This window comes from Orycteropus afer, unplaced genomic scaffold (assembly GCF_000298275.1).
Source record: "Orycteropus afer afer isolate SDZICR_OR568_19922 unplaced genomic scaffold, OryAfe1.0 scaffold00051, whole genome shotgun sequence".
In the NCBI taxonomy this organism is placed as follows: Eukaryota; Metazoa; Chordata; class Mammalia; order Tubulidentata; family Orycteropodidae; genus Orycteropus; species Orycteropus afer.
The window spans coordinates 11,351,059-11,370,063 of record NW_006921638.1 but is presented as its reverse complement, the minus strand read 5'-3'; the positions used below and the strand labels follow the sequence as shown (position 1 = coordinate 11,370,063).

The following is a 19,005-nucleotide window of genomic DNA, read 5'->3' as shown; positions in this document are numbered from 1 at the left end:
GAGCTTCTCCATCACCTCTTTCCACAGATGTAGTTATACTGATGCCTGTGTTTTTCCATCTGGCAAGGTCCATGTACATAGCGACCATTTATCTTATTGAAAAAAGGTCATTTCAATGAATAAGTCACTGGTCTTGAAAAATTCTATCATGTGATCTCTGGCATCATTTCTATCACTAAGGCCATATTTTCCAACTCCCAATGCTCCTTCTTTCCAACTTTAGCATTCTAATCACCAGCAATTATCAATACATCTTGACTGCATGTTTGGTCAATTTCAGACTGCAGAAGTTGGTAAAAATCTTCAATTTCTTAATCTTTGGCTTTCGTAGTTGGTGTGTAAATAACAGGAGTATTAACTGGTCTTCCTTACAGGGGTATGGATAGTATCCTATCACTGACAGCATTGTACTTCAGGATAATAGATCTTGAAGCGTTCTTTTTGACAATGAATGCAACAGCATTCCTATTCAATTTGTCATTCCTGGCATAACAGACCTTATGATTATCATATTCAAAATGGCCAATACCGATCCATTTAAGCTCACTAATGCCTAGGATAGGGAACTTTATGCATTCCATTTCATTTCTGACAACTTCCAATTTTTCTAGCTTCATACTTCGTACCTCCCACATTCTGATTACTAATGAATGTTTACAGCTGTTTCTTCTTATTTTGAGTTGTGCCCCATCAGCAAATGAAGGTCCTGCAAGCTTTACTCCATCCATGTTATTAAGGCCAACTCTAATTTGAGGAGGCAGCTCTTACCCAGTTTTCCTTTCAGTGCCTTCCAACCTGAGGGGCTGGGTCATGGTCCAGCTCTACATCAGACAAAGTTTCACTACTATTCATAAAGTTTTCCAGTAACATATCTGACAGTGTTTCACTACTATTCATAAGGTTTCCTTCCAGTGGCCAATTTTTTCAGAAGTGGATGGTCCTATCCTTCTTCCCAGACTATCATACTCTGAAAGCTCCCCTGAAACCTGTTCACCATGGGTGACCCTGCTGGTACTCAAAATACCAGTGGTATAGCTTCTAGCAACACATAAGCTACCACAGTACAACAAACTGACAGAGAGTGGTGGAAGCTGAAATACACAAGAAAAAGGACATAGAATGTTGATATATACTACAAGTCTACAAGTCTTCTCGAAGCATATGGCAGGCAGGACGACAATACTTTACTTGCACTAATGAGAATGTATGGCAGAAAAAGCATACATCCTCAAAAGCGGCCAAATAAGAAAACCCAAGTTCCTAAAAAGAAAAGTTTTCATATTACAGAATTAGTGTAAAATTCTCTCAGTTACTAAAGCCAGTGCCAACTACCTTCATCTGATTTTCTTTATCATTCAGAACTTGTTCCATATGTACTTTGGAGTTCTCAAGTGCTACTTTCTGTTTATTAAATTCACTCAATTTTTCTTTCCATTCTTCAGCTTCTTGTGTAAGCTAAAATTAAAAAAAAAAAGTGCCTTATCATACTTGTATGTCAATGAATTTACTTAGATATTCAGGTATATATCATTAAGAGATACTGCACAACATATATGCTGTTGATAAAAAAAAAAGTTCATGTTTTTAAAGAACTTTCAAAACAGGCAATGTAAAATAATACTTACACATTCTTCAACTGATTTTCATAAAGTTTATATAAAATAAAAAGTTTTCTGAGACATGCATATCTGTTAGATTTTTTATCATTCCTTTTATCCCACATAACATGCCATACTTTATTTCTAATAAAAAATTTTTAATCAATGTGCTATTTTGTAACTAAAATAACTAATCTTTAGAAATACCATTAATCTAGGAAAAGTCAGGTTCTGTACAACCAAACTTCTCCTGTATATACTTTTGTAGGAGAGAAAAGACTTTCTGAATATGACACAAAAGGTAAAACCAAAACCAAACCCACTGTAACTGAGTGAATTTCACCTCAAAGCAATGCCGAGTGGGTTTCCAAGACTGTAGATCTTTACGTAAGTAGACTGCGTCATCTTCCTCCCACAGAGCACCTGGTTGGTTTGAACTGTAGACCTCCTGGTTAGCAACCAAATGCCATACTCACTATGCCACCAGAGCTCCTTACAAAAGGTAAAGATTATTTAAAAAAAAAAAAAAAAAAGCATACTTAACTATAAAAACCTTAAAATTTTCACAAAAAAATAACATAAACATGCATGCTATAACATGGATAAACCTAGAAAGTATTATGCCGAGGAAAATAAGTCAGTCACAAAAGGACAAACACCATGTGATCTCATTCTGTGAAATAAACAAGTATAAAGACCCAAAAATTTTTAGTAGTCACTAGGGATAAGACGGGGAAGCTCTGGTGGCGTAGTGCCTAAAGCATTTGACTGTTAACCACAAGACTGGAAATTCAAACCTACCAGCCACTCCTTAGAAGGAAGGTTGGGCAAACTACTTCCATAGGATTACCCACTCGGAAACCCAAGGAGGGGTCGCTATGAGTCAGATCTGACTCGATGGCAGTGAGTTTTAGTTTTGGTATAAGAAGGAGAGGGAAAGAGGGAGATTTTGCTTTGGGTGCACTGAATGTATGTTCCTGGCACTGGGATAATCTGGAAAAAGATACCAAGAATGGTTGCACAACTTGAAAAATACAATCAATGTCACTGAATTGTGCACGTAGAAAATGTTGAAATGCTGTATGTTGTGTGTATTTTTATCACAGCAAAATAATGACACAAAGAAAATTTTAAAAATAAATAGCTAGAAAGGAATTCTTATAACATATGATTGTTATTAGCTGCAGTCAAGCAGGCCCTTGGTTCATAGTAACCACATGCAGAATGGAACAAAACAGTGCCTGGTCCCATGCCACCCCCTTGATCAGTTGTGGATCAAACCACTGTGATCCATATGGTTTTTATCAGATGATTTTCATAAATGGATTGCCAGGCCAATATTCCTATTCCATCTTAGTGTAGAAGCTCTGCTGAAACCGGTTCACATCATAACAACATGCAAGAAGGCTCCAGAGGCAGATGTGTGGTGGCTGTGCATAAGAGGCACGGACCAGAAATTGAACTTAGGTCTTCCCATGGAAGACAAGATTTCTACCACTAAACTAGTAAGAACTTAATAAGAAAAGCCAGTAAAAAACCATGAGCGACCAGGCAAAAAAAGAAATGCCCACACATATATTTTTTAAAAGTCCAACTTTTCCAAGATACAACAACTGGCCTCTCTTTGCCTGGAACAGCAGAAGAAGGGGAGTCAGGAATCGGAATGTGTGCCTATTTGCCTCCATGAACAACTGCTTCCTTTGCCATGAGACCAGAACTGAATGGTACCTGGCTACATTACTGAATGTTTTGATTAAAGATTCTATACAAGAATCCTGATCCAAAGAGGGACAGAATTTCAAATTCGCATAGAATCCAGAGTTCCTGAAAGCATTAAAAGGCTGCGTGACCCCTGAAACTATTGCCCGGAGGTAATCCTTAAACCTTAAATTATCCCCTGAAGTCATCTTTAAACAAAACAATTTAACTTAATAGGCAAAGAATGTTTGCCTTGAGCATTGTGCTAGTTTGAAGAATTATCTTTAAACTGCAATCAAGTAGACAACAGCAACTAGAAAGGTTAGATGAGAAGCTTAGGGGGCAGTGAGTTTATCTGAATGGTGAAATAATTTGGAAAAGGATAGCAAGAATGGTGGTACAACTTAAAGAATGCGACCAGTATCACAGAATTGTACATGCACAAAATGTTGAATTGGTATATGTTTTCCTGTGTATATTTTCATTAAAAAATATACTGAATCAGAATCTTGTAAAAATGTAGGTTCTGATTCACTGTATCTGGGGTGGCAACACAAATTCTCAGTAGGGGGGTCAAAGCCCTGTATTAAAACAAACAGAAAAAACTCTATACTTTTACACCCTGTACAAGAGAAACACCAAAGAACACAGAGGTGATTGTTTTGCTCTCCTGTTTTCCAGGAAAAGACTACTCTCGTCCCTAGCATAGGTCAGTCTTGAGCATGCCTAGAATGTTTGTAATTACAAATTTGCAAGTTGAAGGAAGAGGACCTATAGAGTACAAACCTGTTTCTGGTTTTCCTGAAGTTCGGAATTTTCATTCAAAGCATAGTTTATTGTTATCTTAAGCCGTTCTTCATTCATTTGAAATATTTTGAAGGTCATTTTGGCCTAAGTAAAACAAAAAATATCAAGTTCATAACAATCAATTTCACTTAAATCCAATACCTCATTTTTACACACTGCATACAAGCTGGAAAACATGAAATTAAACAAGTCAAAACCATGCCAACATTCATGGCAGAAAAAGCCTAGTATAGCAGAAAAAAGGACGAATAAAACCATGTTCAAGTCGTGGCTCTGTCATTCCCTTTTATGTGACCTTGGGCAAAGGATTTAATTTCTTACATACTATGTATTCTGTAGCAAATTATGTTAATTATTATCTGTCTCCCCAGCTAAAATTTAAACTTTGAGAGAGCTTTGTCTATGAATGTTAACTGCCAAGCATCTTCAATAGTGTCCAAAACATAGCAGTAGTTCCATAAGTACCTGTCCAGTGAAAAAATGAACTTCTCTGAGGTTGTTTTTGTTGTCAGGAGCCATCAAGTCGGTTCCAACTCATAGTGACAAGATGTACAACAGAATGAAATGCTTCTTGGTCTTGCAACTTCCTCACAATAGTTGCCGTGTTTAAGTCCACTGTTGCAGAATCCACCTCTTTGATCCTCTTTCTTTGCTAACCCTCTACTTTACCAAGCATGACATTATTCTCCAGGGACTGGTCCCTCCTGATAACATGACCAAAGCACATGAGACAAAGTGTCACTATCCTCACTTCTAAGGAGCATTCTTCCAAGACAGATTTGTTTGTTCTTCTGGCAGTCTAGGGTATATTCAACCTTCTTAGCCAACACCATCATTCAAATGCATCAATTCTTCTTCATTCTTCCTTATTCATTGTCTAGCTGTCACATACTTATGGGCAACTGAAAATACCATGGCTTTGGTCAGGCAAACCTTAGTCTTCTTTTTAAAGAAATCTTTTGTAGCACTTTTGCAGATTTGCTCAATGCAATTATGTCATTTGATTTTATGATTACTATTACCAGGGGCACTACTAATGGATCCAAGTTAAACGAAATCCTTGACTATTTCCGTATTTTTTCCATTTATCATGATGTTGCTTGTTGGTCCAGTTGTGAGGATTTTTGTTTTCTTTATGTTAAGGTGTAATTCATAGCGAAGACTATAGTCTTTGATCTTCATAAGTAAGCGCTTCAAGTCCTCTTCACTTTCAGTAAACGATGCTGTGTCATCTGCATATCACAGGTAGTTAATGAGTCTTCCTCTAATCCTGATGCTTTCTTCTTCATATAGTCCAGCTTCTCAGATTATCTGCTCAGCACACAGATTGAATAAGTATGATGAAAGGATACAACCCCAACACAGTTTACTGGTTTTAAACCATGCAGTATCCTCATGTTCTGTTCAAATGACTGTCTCCTGGTCTATGTACAAGTTCTTTAAGAGCACAATTAAGCTTTCTGGAATTCCTATTCTTCACAATGTTATCCACAACTTATTATGATCCACACAGTCAAATATTCTTGCGTAGTTAATAAAACACAGGTAACAATCACTCTGGTATTCTCTGCTTTCAGCCAAAATCCATCTGACATCAGCAATGACATCCCTCATATTCCATCCTCTTCTGAATCTAGCTTGAAATTGTAGTAATTCTCTGTTGATGTAGTGCTGCAACTGTTTTTAAATTAACTTCAGCAAAATTTTACTTGTTTGTGATATTAATGATACTGTTTGATAATTTCTGCATTTCATAGTTGAAACTTCTTTCTTTGCAATGGGCACAAAAATGGATTACTTCCAAATTTCTTGGTATAGACGAGTGAGCACGTCCAGTGTTGCACCCATTGATTAAAATATCCCAATTGGTATTCCACTATTTCCTGAAGCTGGTTTTTTGCCAATGCCTTCGGTGCAGCTTGGACTTCTTACTTCAGTACTGTTACTTCTTGACCATTTGCTTCCTCACAAAATGGCTGAACACTGACTAATTCTTTGGGTAGAGTGATTCTGTGTATTCTTCCATTTTTTTATTATGATTTAGATGAAAATTTACTGAGCTAACTGGATTTCCATTCAACATTTCATACACATTTTGTTTTGTGGCATTCATTACAATACCTACAATGCAACAACACTCTTCTTACTTCCTCCCTGTGTTGACTACTTCCCTTTGTCCTTTTTTCCTATCCCTTCCTGCCTTCTGAGCTCTATCCCTGGGCAAATGCTGCTCTTTTGATTTCATAGGGTTAATTTTTCTAATGAATGCATACCTCCCCAATATTATTGTTTATGTTATAGGACTGTCTATCATTTGGCTGAAGTTGAACCACAGGGGGAGTTCAGTTCCAGACCTGAATGGTATTTATGTGCCATAGTCTAGGGGGTTCTCTATCAGACCAGTAAGCCTGATTTTTTTTTTAAGATTTTGAGTTTTGCTCTACATTTTTCTCCCACTCTACCTGAAACCTCCTATCATGATCTTTTTCAGGGTGGTCAGCAGTGGTATCCAGACACCATCTAGTTCTGGTCTCTAGGTTTTGAAGCGTAGGGTTCAAGTGGCCAATTAGTCCTTTGGACTAGTTTACTTCTGTCTTTGATTTTCTTCACTCTCCTTTGTGCCAGAGGGGGAAGACCTTTTAATTTTCTTTTGATGCTTCCTGCATCATTTAATCTTTTGCCCACAGAATCCTTCAATTTTCCAACTCAAGGCTTGAATTTTTTCTTCAGCTCTTCCAGCTTGAGAAATACCAATCATGTTCTTACCTTTTGGTTTTCTAACTCCAGGTTTTTGCACATTTCATTGTAATATTTTACTATGTTTTCTCAAGCTGCCCTTTGAAATTTTCTGTTCAGCTCTTTTAATGCATCATTTCTTCCATTCACTTTAGCTACTCTACATTCAAGATCAAATTTCAGAGCCTCTTCTGACATCCATTTTGACCTTTTCTTTCTTCCCTTTTTTTATGTGTTGCTTTTTTCATGTGTAATGTCCTTGATGTCATCCCACAACACATCTGGTCTTCAGTCACTAGTGTTCGATGTATCAAATCTATTCTTGAGATGGTCTCTAAATTCAGGTAGGATATACTCAAGGTCATACTTCAGCTCTCATGGACTTGTTTTAGTTTTCTTCAGCTTCAAGTTGAACTTGTGTATGAGCAACTGATGGATGGTCTATTCCACAACTGGCTCATGGCCTTGTTCTGACTGATGACACTGAACTTCTCCATCATCTCTATCCACAGATGATGTTGTTGTTGTTATGATATGCCATCAAGTCAGACCTGACTCATAGCGACCCTTCCTTGGGTTTCCGAGGCAGCATCACTACAGAAGTAGATTGCCCCTTCCTCCTTCTGAGGAGTGGCTGGTGGGTTTGAACCGCCAGCCTTCTGGTTAGCAGTCAAGTGCCTTAGGCACTATGCTACCAGAGCCCCTATCCACAGATGTAGTCAATCTAATTCCTGTGTATTCCACCCCTGAGGTCTATGTGTATAGCCCATATTTATGTTGTTGGAAAAAAGTATTCCAATGAATAAGGTATCTGTCAATTTGTTGTACCATGGTGGCTTGCATATTTTTGTAATGTTGGAAGCTATACCACTGGTATTTCAAATACAAACAGGGTCACAGATTTCAGCAAAACTTCTAGACCAAGAGGAACTAAGAAGAAGAACTTGTCAATCTACTTCTAGGAAAGTTGGACAGTGACATCCTTATGGGCTGACATCCTTAGAACACTGTCCGATACAGTGTCAGAAGATGAACCTCCGAAGTGGGTGGTATAAAGCTTTCAGGACCTTCACTTGCTAATGTAGCATGACTCAAAATGAGAAGAAACACATTCAAACATCCATTAGTAATCAGAGTATAGAATGTACAAACTATGAATCACAAAAAACTGAAGGTGTCAAAAAGCAAATGCAACACTTGAAAGATCGATATCCTAGGCATTAGTGAGCTGAAATGGACTGGTATTAGCCATTTTGAAATCAGACAATCATATGGTCTACTATGCCAGGACTCACAAATTGAACAGGAATGGTGTTGCATTCATTGTCAAATAGACATTTCAATATCAATCATAACGTGTAACACTATCAGTGACACAACTATAGCCATTGGCCTACAAGAAAGATCAGTTAATATGACTATTATTCAAATTTATGCACCAACCACTAACGCCAAAGATGAAGAAACTGAAGATTTTTATCAATTTCTGTGGTCTAAAATTGATCAAACATGCAAACAAGATGCAATGATAATTACTAGTCACTGGAACGCAAAAGTTAGAAATAGAATATGGCCCTGATGACAGAAACCACACCAGATGCATGAAAGAATTCGACATGACCAACAACTTATTTTCTGAGGTACCTCAAATGAAAAAATATATATCTAAGCCCCCCCACATCTCAAATTCTAATATTATGCCTTATACTTTAGTAATAAATATAACAGTAAAATTAAAAGTGATTTTGAAAATCAACAGACTTATTAGACTAATCAACTTACTTCGGCTACTTTTGACTTGAGAGATTTTGATTCATCCTCTAGGGCCTGTATCCTTTCAGAAATATCTGTCATCTGGAAAGACAGTAACAACAAATAGTAAGTATTTACTAAAGTCCTCCAGTTTTCCAAGATGCCATTTATATTGTTAGATATATTGTCAACCTAACACTTGCTTGAGGAGTTTGCAGTCAAATTAAGAAACTTTCTCAGTTTACTAAGACATATGCCTAGAGGGATCTTATAGTATATTAAAATTATTATCAACAGCATTTCATATCAACTTCAACATTCAAATTATATAGGCTCAAGATAAGTTCACCAATACCCTTTCTTACTAAATAGTCTTACATACATCAAGAACTTCCTTAAACTGAATTTTGAAATAGAAAGACAAATGAAGAAAAAGTAAAATGCTCTTAACATAGCTTTTAAACATTAAAAAAATCCACTATGTATGTGATTATTCAATTTAAACTACTTATATAAACTAGTTCCATATTGCATATACATAATTTCTGTAAGAATATATTTTAAAAAAACTTAAACCTATCAAATGAAAAGACAGTGTGCATCTGGAAAATTTTGCTCTCTACTTTTCAGTTTTCTTTGAATTTTTTTTTTTTTACATCGCATGTAGTAGTTTAACCAACATTAATTTTAAAAAATTCAATTACTTTGTTTTTCTTATATTCTCCTCAGATACAAAAGCCTTACCAATTCATCTTGTTCAGAATGTTTAGCTTTCTCTTCTTTTAACTCTTTTTCTAGAGAGAGTATTTCAGCCTCCAGTTCAGACTTAGACTTATCCAGTCTTTCACAGGTTGCCTGAAAGAGGAAGGCAACTTTATAAAACACACACGGGAACTTTTGGTTAGGACAAATCAAATGAGAATAATCAAACATATAAGTTAAATAAGTTTAATTTATATATTTGCTCATTTTTATAATACTGTCAGAACAGATATTCTAGCAGGGATCAGCAAACTTCTGTAAAGAGCCAGACACTACATATATTAGGCTTGGGGGCCATGAAGTCTGTGTCACAACTACTCAAGTATACCAGTATAGTAAGAAAGCAGTTATAAGAGAATGGTTGTGTTCCAATAAAACTTTATTTACACCATTCCTATGTACATACCCAACAGACTTTAAAGCATAGACTCAAAAAGAGACTTGTACATCAATGTTCAATGCAGCACTATTCACAATAGCCAAAAGGTGGAAACAATGTAAATGTCCATCAACAGATGAGTACATAAACAAAATGTAATATATACATACAGTGGAATAGTACTCAGCCAGTAAGAGAAATAACTCTTGATACATGCTATATAGCAGAGATGGAGCCTAAAGACATGATGTAGAGCAAAATAAACCAATCACAAAAGAACAAATATTGTATGAACTCACTTACTTAATAAGACAAGAAGAGGAAAATGTACAGAGACCAAAGTTTATAAGTGTTTACCAGGGATGGGAGGGAGGGAGGAAAAAAGGATTAACAGTAATGGAAAAATTATACTGATTAAGGGGAGGGTTGGAAAGCTAATTATTATAATTGCTATCAATAAGCTGTACACCTGAAAAAAGTTTAATTGTCAAAAACTGTGTGACAAATATTAGAAAAAGAAAAAAAACTTTATTTACAAAAAGAGGTTGGGAACCCATTGAGTACAGTTTGCCAACCACTGCTCTATTGCATTATAAAGGAAAAAAAGAAAGAAAGAAATTCAATTTAGCATAATTAGGAACATAATAAAATAAAAATTAAACCTTAAAACAAATCAAGATTGCTTCAAAGATTGTATTCCACAGTGAATTAAGACATTTTCTGTGATCTTTTTAATTTAAAGTGATTTGGTTTTGGATTATTCCAATGGGATTTTAAATACTGTAACAAACGTACCTCTCGTATTTCTGATCCTTCAATAAACTTGTTTTAAAAAAAATAAACACACCAAAAGATACAAAGAATTTAATAGAGGGAAAAATAAAAGAGAATATACATACTACAATACAGTAGTTAAAAATTCACTTATATATATCTTCCCAAATTTGAGTGTTTCATTATATTCTCTAACTTGAATCAAAATTACTCTATTGGTATGGTTTTATCTATAGATTCAATCATAAAATTTTAAAAGATTACATCATATTATATTTTGTATTCAATTATTACTAATCATAAAATAAATCACTATAATATATATTTTTAAATTACTAAAATTAGAGAAAAAATTCCAAAATGTTCAGTTTAAGAAAAGATTCAGCTAATTTTACTACTAGAATATGTAAATTCAATGACTTGACAATAAATTAGTGCCTTATTTTATCCACAGGAGTTCTGGTGGCATAGTGCCTAAGGCACCTGACTGCTAACCAGAGGCTGGTGGTTCAAACCACCAGCCACTCCTCGGAAGGAAGACTGGGCAACCTACTTCTGTAGTGGTATAGCCTCGGAAACCCAAGGAGGGGTCACTATGAGTCGGATCCGACTCGACGGCAGTGAGTTTGGTTTTGGTTTTTACTTTATCCACAATACCACCAAGCTTGAGTAAATGTCTTTGCCACCCAGTTTTTACTCTTCTGTTAGCACACCAAACACCTTCTAAAAATCTTTCAAGTTGTCAAATAGCAATAAATTACTACTGGAATAGTAGTTAAAAGAAGTTCAACAAATAAAATACAACAATTTTAAGAAGTTCTTGAGGATATTAATAGGTAACAAAGAAAAGATTAAGAAATTTATTTTATTTAAAATTCAATGTTTAACTTCCTTTGGACTTGACTAGAACATACTGAATTATAATACACAGACATCCTGATGACTGCAGACATTAGTGATTAAGAATTGCCAAGCTGAAATGAACACACACACCATGGCACAAGGTCCACTGTTTCCTACTTTAATATCAGGAGTAGCAGGCTATCCTCTGTAACAACTATGCTTTTTACAACACTTCTATATTTAAACAGTAGTAAGGTACTCCTACCACTTACCCTAATCTGTCTTGCTCTAGCAAAACTACAAATTATCATATTTTTCTCCCTTAGAATGCAGAAGCTGAATCACACCTGGCTCAGGAGAGCAAACTGCACATCTCTTCCCCATTCAGCATTCAGTGACATTACGCTGAAGGCTTGAAATTAGCCATGATATTTATACTATGGAACCCAGCAAATGTTACAAATAAGGGCCTTTGCTTTTCAGACAGCTAGTTATTAAACATTTACCAGTGTACCACTGCTTATACTATAAATTTCTGCTCTAATTCCAGTCAATTCCTAACACCTTAAAGATGAATTAAAGATAAGTAAGTACTGATGCAATTTTCATAATTTACTACTGTCAACTATTCCTAAATTTTTGAGAATGAATCTTATTTCTCCAAACTGAGTCACAAAAAGAATGGTAACCTTAATTGATATCCCAGGAATGAAGAAAGAGATTCTGTGTACGTATCAACCCAACAACTGAATGGGTCTCACTCAAACAAGTAATGAAAGTATAAATTTTCAAAATATATTCTGCTACCAAATATTATTCTATTTCCAATATTTAACTTTTTTCTTGAAGTATTAACATCCAGAGATGTTCTTATATTTCCTTTGAAATATTCAGTTCTGAGAAGATATATATAATTTTATAGGTTTTTATTTAGGAAAAATTTTTTCCACAGCTTTTTTTGAATTATACCACTTGTTTTTACCTCCAATCTTTGTGCTTCTGTTAACTCCTTCCCAAAGCTGGCATCCTTTACAGATGGCTCTAAGCCTTCATACTGAAACAAAGAAAAACTATGTGAAACCTCCAAAACTTCATTCCAAATTTAGCTGGATGGGTACCTAAGAAGCACAGAGAATCCACTCCCACATTTATGCTAAATTTTCTTGGATGTATTCATCAGCTCTAAAGCATAACTCAAAGATCTTCAAAGGTCTCTTCATACCAGTATAACAAAGTCAGAACAGCTACACTTTGTAACCCACTAGTTCAAACAACAAATGGCAGAATTTCATCATTAAGATTAAAGAAAGGTGACTCAAGTCTGCTTCCCAGAAAACACAGGACTATAACTCATATTGACATTCTTTGCCTTTTAAAAGGAAATAAAAATTCTAAAAAGTATACAAAGGCTTAATCAAAAGTATATTGTTACATACATTTTAATGTCTATTATGTTCTCTAACAAGTAAACCTCTTCTTTAATTCTATTTCTTAAACAGAAATTTATAGTAACTGTCCATTAGAAATTTTCAATTCTAATTCAAATTGTACAATAAGCAGGAAATATAAAATCTTTAAAAGATAAAGAGAATAACCATAACAAACGTAAAATAAAGAAAATGAGTTACATAATGCTATAAAAGTTGGCAAAAATGGAAAAAGATGGCAGAATAGGTAGACAAGCTCCACAGACCCTCTTCAACACAAAAAAAGAGAAACCAATCGACAGAGATACAAAAGACAATCCTGGAGCCCTGAGCTATGAAAGGAAGTATACAGAAGAGGATTAGGCACCAACTAGTTGGTGATTAGGCACTCAACCTGAATCAAACAGTGAGTATGGAGACGGTCAGATAGTGGACTATCAGCTACTCTGACAGGACCAACAGTCTGAATATTTCCAACCAGTGTTGGGACCTAAGAATTGACCTAAAGATCAGCCTTGGTCACCAAGGGCTGCAGGGACAACTGTGCTGGTGGCCAATGACTAGGAAAGGAAACAGGAAGGAGGGAGGCAACCTGAGCTGTGGACTTTTGGCTGTCCAGAGAGCGCAGTCATTCTGGATATTTATAGTGATCAAGGGCACGGCTATTTTGATTGTTTACATGCAGTGGCCATTTTGTATATTTAAAGTGACTGAGGAGCAGTCATTTTGAATGCTTACAAGCAGTGGCCACTTTGGATTTTAAAGTGACAGCATTCTCATTTGGTTTCCAGGGACCTAAGAATAGGCTCAGTTTGCCAATGACGGCAGGGACATACAGGAGGCTGACAACGGGAAAGGACACAGGTGGTTAAGTGTGTAAGTGCTGCCAACTAGCAAATAGAGGAGCACAGCAAAGCACCCTGCTTGCACAGATAACACACAAACAAAGAAAATGAAAATCATGAGCAAGTCACTCCAACATACAATCACCAATCAAATGTAAACATAAAAACGTCACAATGCCTCAGAGACAACAGAACATCACAGTGCACACAAAGAAACAAGATAAAGCAGGAGAAACAAGGGACCAGGATACAGACCCAAAGCATATCCCTGAGGAAGACACAACATTGGAACTCCCTGATAAGGAATTCAAAAGAATTATATTTAGGTATCTTCAACAAATTGAGAGACAGATCAAGGAAAACACTGACAAAATGGAGGAAAACAGAGAAAACCCTTGAATAATTTTGAAAGACAATACAAGAACAAAATGACAAAATAAGTGAAAAATTAGAAATTATACAAAATCTACAAACAGAAATCCAGAAGATTAATACTAACTCTTCAGAAATAGGTAACACATTGAATGGGCAAAGGAGTAGAATTTAATCATTGGAAGACAGAATTAGTGAGATTAAAGGCAAATACCTCAATACTACTTTAGAAAGGGATCAATCAGATCAATCAGAAAAAAGACCAAAACAAAAATGAAGAAAGTCTGAGGTTCATGTGGAATATTATCAAAAGGAATAACCTACATGTAACTGGAATTCTAGAACAGGAAGAGAAAAAAACTCAACAGGAAGAGACAAAATCACAGAAAAACTGTCGAAGATTTGTTGAAAGAGAATTTTCCTGGTATTATGAAAGATGAGAATATATCCATTCAAGAAGTCCAATGAACCCCAAACAGGAAAGACCCCAAAAGAAAATCACCCAGACATATCATCATCAAACTTACCAAAAGCAAAGACAGAGAAAAAATCCTAAAAGCAGCACGAGAAAAACAAAAAGTTACCTACAAGGGGCAACCAATAAGAATAAGCTCAGATTTCTCAGCAGAAACCAGCAGGTGAGAAGACAATGGAATGGTATATATAAAACCCTGAAAGACAAAAATTTCCAACCAAGAATTATATATCTGGCAAAACTGTTCCTCAAACATGATGGTGAAATTAGGACATTTCCAGATAAGCAGAAATTAAGGGAATTTGTTAAAACCAGGCCAACCTTACAAGAGATGCTAAAGGGAGTCCTTTGGACAGAGAAGCAACAACAGCAAACAACAAATGACTATTAACATACATGATGACATAACTCAGAAACCACCCAGTTATAGAAATATCCAAAGCAAATAAGCCTACAAGATTGTAAACAGGGAACCACAGACATCAACTGACAAATGAAAACAACTACAAACCATAAAGAGGGAAAAAATTGTGTAGTTACAGAACTTCTAAATGGTAGAGAAGTCAAGGCAACTACAAGATAGCCATTGATATGTATGCTTTAAATGGTAAATTGCATGGTATATGAATTATATCTCAATTAAAAAAAAAAAAAAAACTAGTTACAATGGTTTCAACTACAAGATCTGACTGTTCAAAACTTGGGAAGAAATTATAAATCACAAGGTAACCTCAGAGGAAAATGATAAACCTCCACATCAAAATACAAAAGAGGACCAGCACAAATATTTAGCAAGTACTAAACAACAGCAACAAAGGAAGTGATAGCACGACTCATAAACAAAACAAGCACAGCATAGAAAATTATATGAAACAAAGAAATCAACACCACAAAAAAGCACATAACAAAAATGATAGCAACAAATTCAATACTTGTCAATAATTACATATCTGACAAGGGACTTATCTCTAAAATTTATAGAAAACTCCAACACCTCAACAACAAAAAGATTAACAATCCAGTTTAAAAATGGGCAGACGATATGAATGGACACTTGGCCAAGAGGATATTCAGGCACCCAGCAAATACATACACAGAATGGAATACTATGCAACACTGAAAAATAATGTAGAATCTGCAAAACACCACATAACGTGGATGAACTTGGAGCACATTATGCTGAGTGAAATAAGTAAATTACAGAAGGACAGATATAGTATTAGTTTATTACAGTAAAAAAGCAAGGAAAGATTTATATATGGAAGGAAGCTTTCTTTGTTGGTTGCCAGGGGTGGGAAGGGAGAGGAAGGAACACTGCAAAAAAAATTTTTTAAATGCATTGACTCATGCCACTTTTTTGTATTTCACGGTACAAAAATTATATTTCAATAAAATGCATTTAGAAAAAAAGTTGGCAAAAATCCACTTATTTCAACACTTCAAAAAAACAATGACATAACCATTATGTTAGATCAACCTACCCTCTGTGAACAATTAAAAAAGCTGGACAAAATACTAAAAAGAAGGGTCTGCTTGAAGTTCTCAGAGAACTATGAAAACAGTGACAATTTGTGAGAAAAGGGAATTCCCTAACAGTCAAGTCCAGCACTGATACTTCTTTTCCCCCTGAAATTAGAGGTTAATAGGTTGAGAAGCTAAATAGAGTTTCAAGAGACTTGGGACCAAGAAGCCAAAAATCAGAGCTTAGGGCTAGCCAAGTAAGATAAACCATGTAGCCCAAACTAGAGAATGGGACTCTGTGAGAGGATGAATATGACCCACTAAGACATCTATTTCCTAATCCCCAGAATGCATAGATGGGATTAAGTTAAGAATCTAGAGATGGGAAGAATATCTTGAATTACCTGTTGGGCCTAATGTAATCACAAGGATCTTTATAAAAAGGAGGCAGGACAATCAAAGTCAGGAGAGAAGGCAATGTAAAGACTGGAATGACACAACTATGAGCCAAGGTATGCTGGTAGCCTATAGAAGCCAGAAGGGGACTAGGAGCTGTAAAGATGATGGCTAAGAAGTAGAGGGTTCCTTTTGGGTTAATGAAAATGTTCTAAAACTGATTGTTGTGAGAGAAGCACAACCCTATGAATATACTAAAAGCCATTGATATGTATACTTTAAATGGTAAATTGCATAGTATATGACTTATATCTCAATAAAACAAAAAAAATACTAGTTACAATGGTTTCAAAAAAACAACACATACTCAGGCATATATCTAAGAACAGGTGTACCAAAAACATGTAAGACATTACTGAGAGAATTTTTAAAAAGACATATATAGAGGGATATAACACAGTCCATGGATAAAAACTCAATACTGTAAAGTCAATTCTCTCCAAACTGATCTATATAATCAATATAATCACAATCAAATTCCTAGTAAGTTAGCTCTGTGTGTGTGTGGGTGTGTAAAATGATGAAGTGATTAAAAATTTACATGGAAAGGCAAAGTGCCAAGATAATGAAGAAAATCTTAAAGAACACAGTTGGAGGTTTACAATGTCAGATAACTAAACTTATTTTATAAACAAGGAAGAATGGTACTGGTGGAAAAATAAAAGAACAGGCCAACAGAACAGACGGTATTCCAGACACAGAGTCACATACATTCAATCACTTGATTTCAATAAAAAAAAAATTTGCTAAATATTAAAGTCGATCTATTGAAGAAGATTCATATTCTTACTAGCATATTAAAAGCTCTGAAATAATCTTGCTGTGAAGATCTTTTCAATTTCACTGAAGTTGACGACACTACAGTGTAATAGAGAAAAGATGGTTGTTTTCAATAAATGGTACTGGTTAATTAATGGTAATGGTTAATTGGACATTTATAAGAAAAAGATTTAATCTTGACCCTAGAGATCATATCATAACAGATTCAATTCCAGATGGATTATAGAATGAGAAAAGTAAAACAAGAAAGTGTCTAAAAGATAAGAGAAGAATCTTCATATTCTTAGGTAGGCAAAAATTTCTTAAGTAGAAAACAAAGAGAAGTTATAATGGAAAAATTAACAAATTGAACTATGTTAAAATTAAGAACTTCTGCTTATCAAAAAACACCATTTGAAGGAAAAAGGCAAGCCATAGAATGAAGAAAGCTATTTTCAATACATACATTCGACAAAGGACTCATATTCAAATATCGGGGAAGGGGAACAAAACATCCCACATACCAAAAAGGAAAAAAGACAAATAACCAATTCTAAAAATGTGGAAAACACTTGAAGAGGCAGCTTCACAAAAGAAATCTCATGTTCAACGTCATTTGTCAGGGAAATCCCAATGAGAAACCACGATGCACCTATGACAACAGTTAAAATTAAGAAGACTGGTGATATTAAGTATTGAAGATGAGAAATAACTAAACTTTCATGCTCTGCAAACAAAGTGTTAATTGCATAGAAGTACTTAAAATGAGAAATATAAATCTGTGAATCTAACATAAATGCTAACATTTTCAAAAATCACTTACCTCTTTTTGAACAAGGCTAAGCCTGTCAAGTAGTTTACATTTTTCTTCAATTAGTGCTGAGAGTTTTACAGCAAGCTTTTCCTCCCGACCTAAAAAAGTCAATATATTATGTGCAAATTATTTTCAAGTTTTAAAATGATAAGCAACAATTAGATCAAAAAGAGAAAAAAGAACTTACGCACATAAAGTCGACTTCTAACCTGAAACAAATTTTTAACAAAAATATTAAAACAATTGTACTTTAAATACATCTAACTTATTTATCTTCTACTGCCAACTTAAATATAATAATTTCTTTTTACACATTAACCAAGTATTCTTTCCAATGAGAAAAATATGCCGCATATTAAAGTCTCCCTAGATTCACATTGTTGTTAAGCAAATTAAAAGCTCTGAAATAACCACGTCACAAAGATACCTGTTTAATTTCATTTAACCCATGGTTCCCCAAACATATGTGACCCTAAAATGAACTTTTTCGGGAAGCTCCTATTATTATCTTCCTAATGCTAATATCTAAAGTAACACAGTTTGAAGAATGTTACCATATCTCAAGTGACTATAAAGAAACAGTAAACCGAAACCTTTTCTTCTTTAATCTCTCTCTCTCTCTCTGCTCGCTGGTTCAAATAATGAAGAAAAGAAAGAAAACAATCCATTTATAAGGGGATCAGTCTTAAGGCAGAAGTAATACAAACATCATCAAAACCAAACCCAACCCACTGCCATCGAGTGAATTCTGACTCACAGTGACCCTATAGTACAGAGTAGAACTGCCCCATAGAGTTTCCAAGGCTGTAAATTTTTATGGAAGTAAACTGCTTATTATAAAACTACAGTAAATAAGGAAGAATGGTACTGGTGGAAAAATAAAAGAGAACAGCTGGTGGGTCAAACGCCCAACCTCTAAGTTAGCACCTAAGACTTTCACCTACTGCATTAATTGTTGTTGTTGTTGTTGTTTTGCCATCAAGTCAGCCCCGACTCATAGCGACCCCTCCTTGGGTTTCCGAGGCAGTATCACTACGGAAGTAGATT

At 35.1% G+C, this 19,005-nt stretch overlaps 1 protein-coding gene across 1 annotated transcript in view; it reads right to left on the bottom strand.

Moving 5' to 3' along the window:
• The window catches only part of MIA2 (MIA SH3 domain ER export factor 2), a 129,145-nt gene that overhangs the window by 58,454 nt on the left and 51,686 nt on the right, over positions 1-19,005 (bottom strand). The window contains exons 8-14 of the mRNA XM_042780651.1: positions 18,146-18,167; positions 17,968-18,056; positions 12,332-12,403; positions 9,336-9,446; positions 8,622-8,693; positions 4,083-4,187; positions 1,333-1,455 (exon numbers count right to left, since the gene is read on the bottom strand). Of these exons, the coding sequence (XP_042636585.1) occupies positions 1,333-1,455; positions 4,083-4,187; positions 8,622-8,693; positions 9,336-9,446; positions 12,332-12,403; positions 17,968-18,056; positions 18,146-18,167 (594 nt within the window). The remainder of the gene's footprint in view (positions 1-1,332; positions 1,456-4,082; positions 4,188-8,621; positions 8,694-9,335; positions 9,447-12,331; positions 12,404-17,967; positions 18,057-18,145; positions 18,168-19,005) is intronic.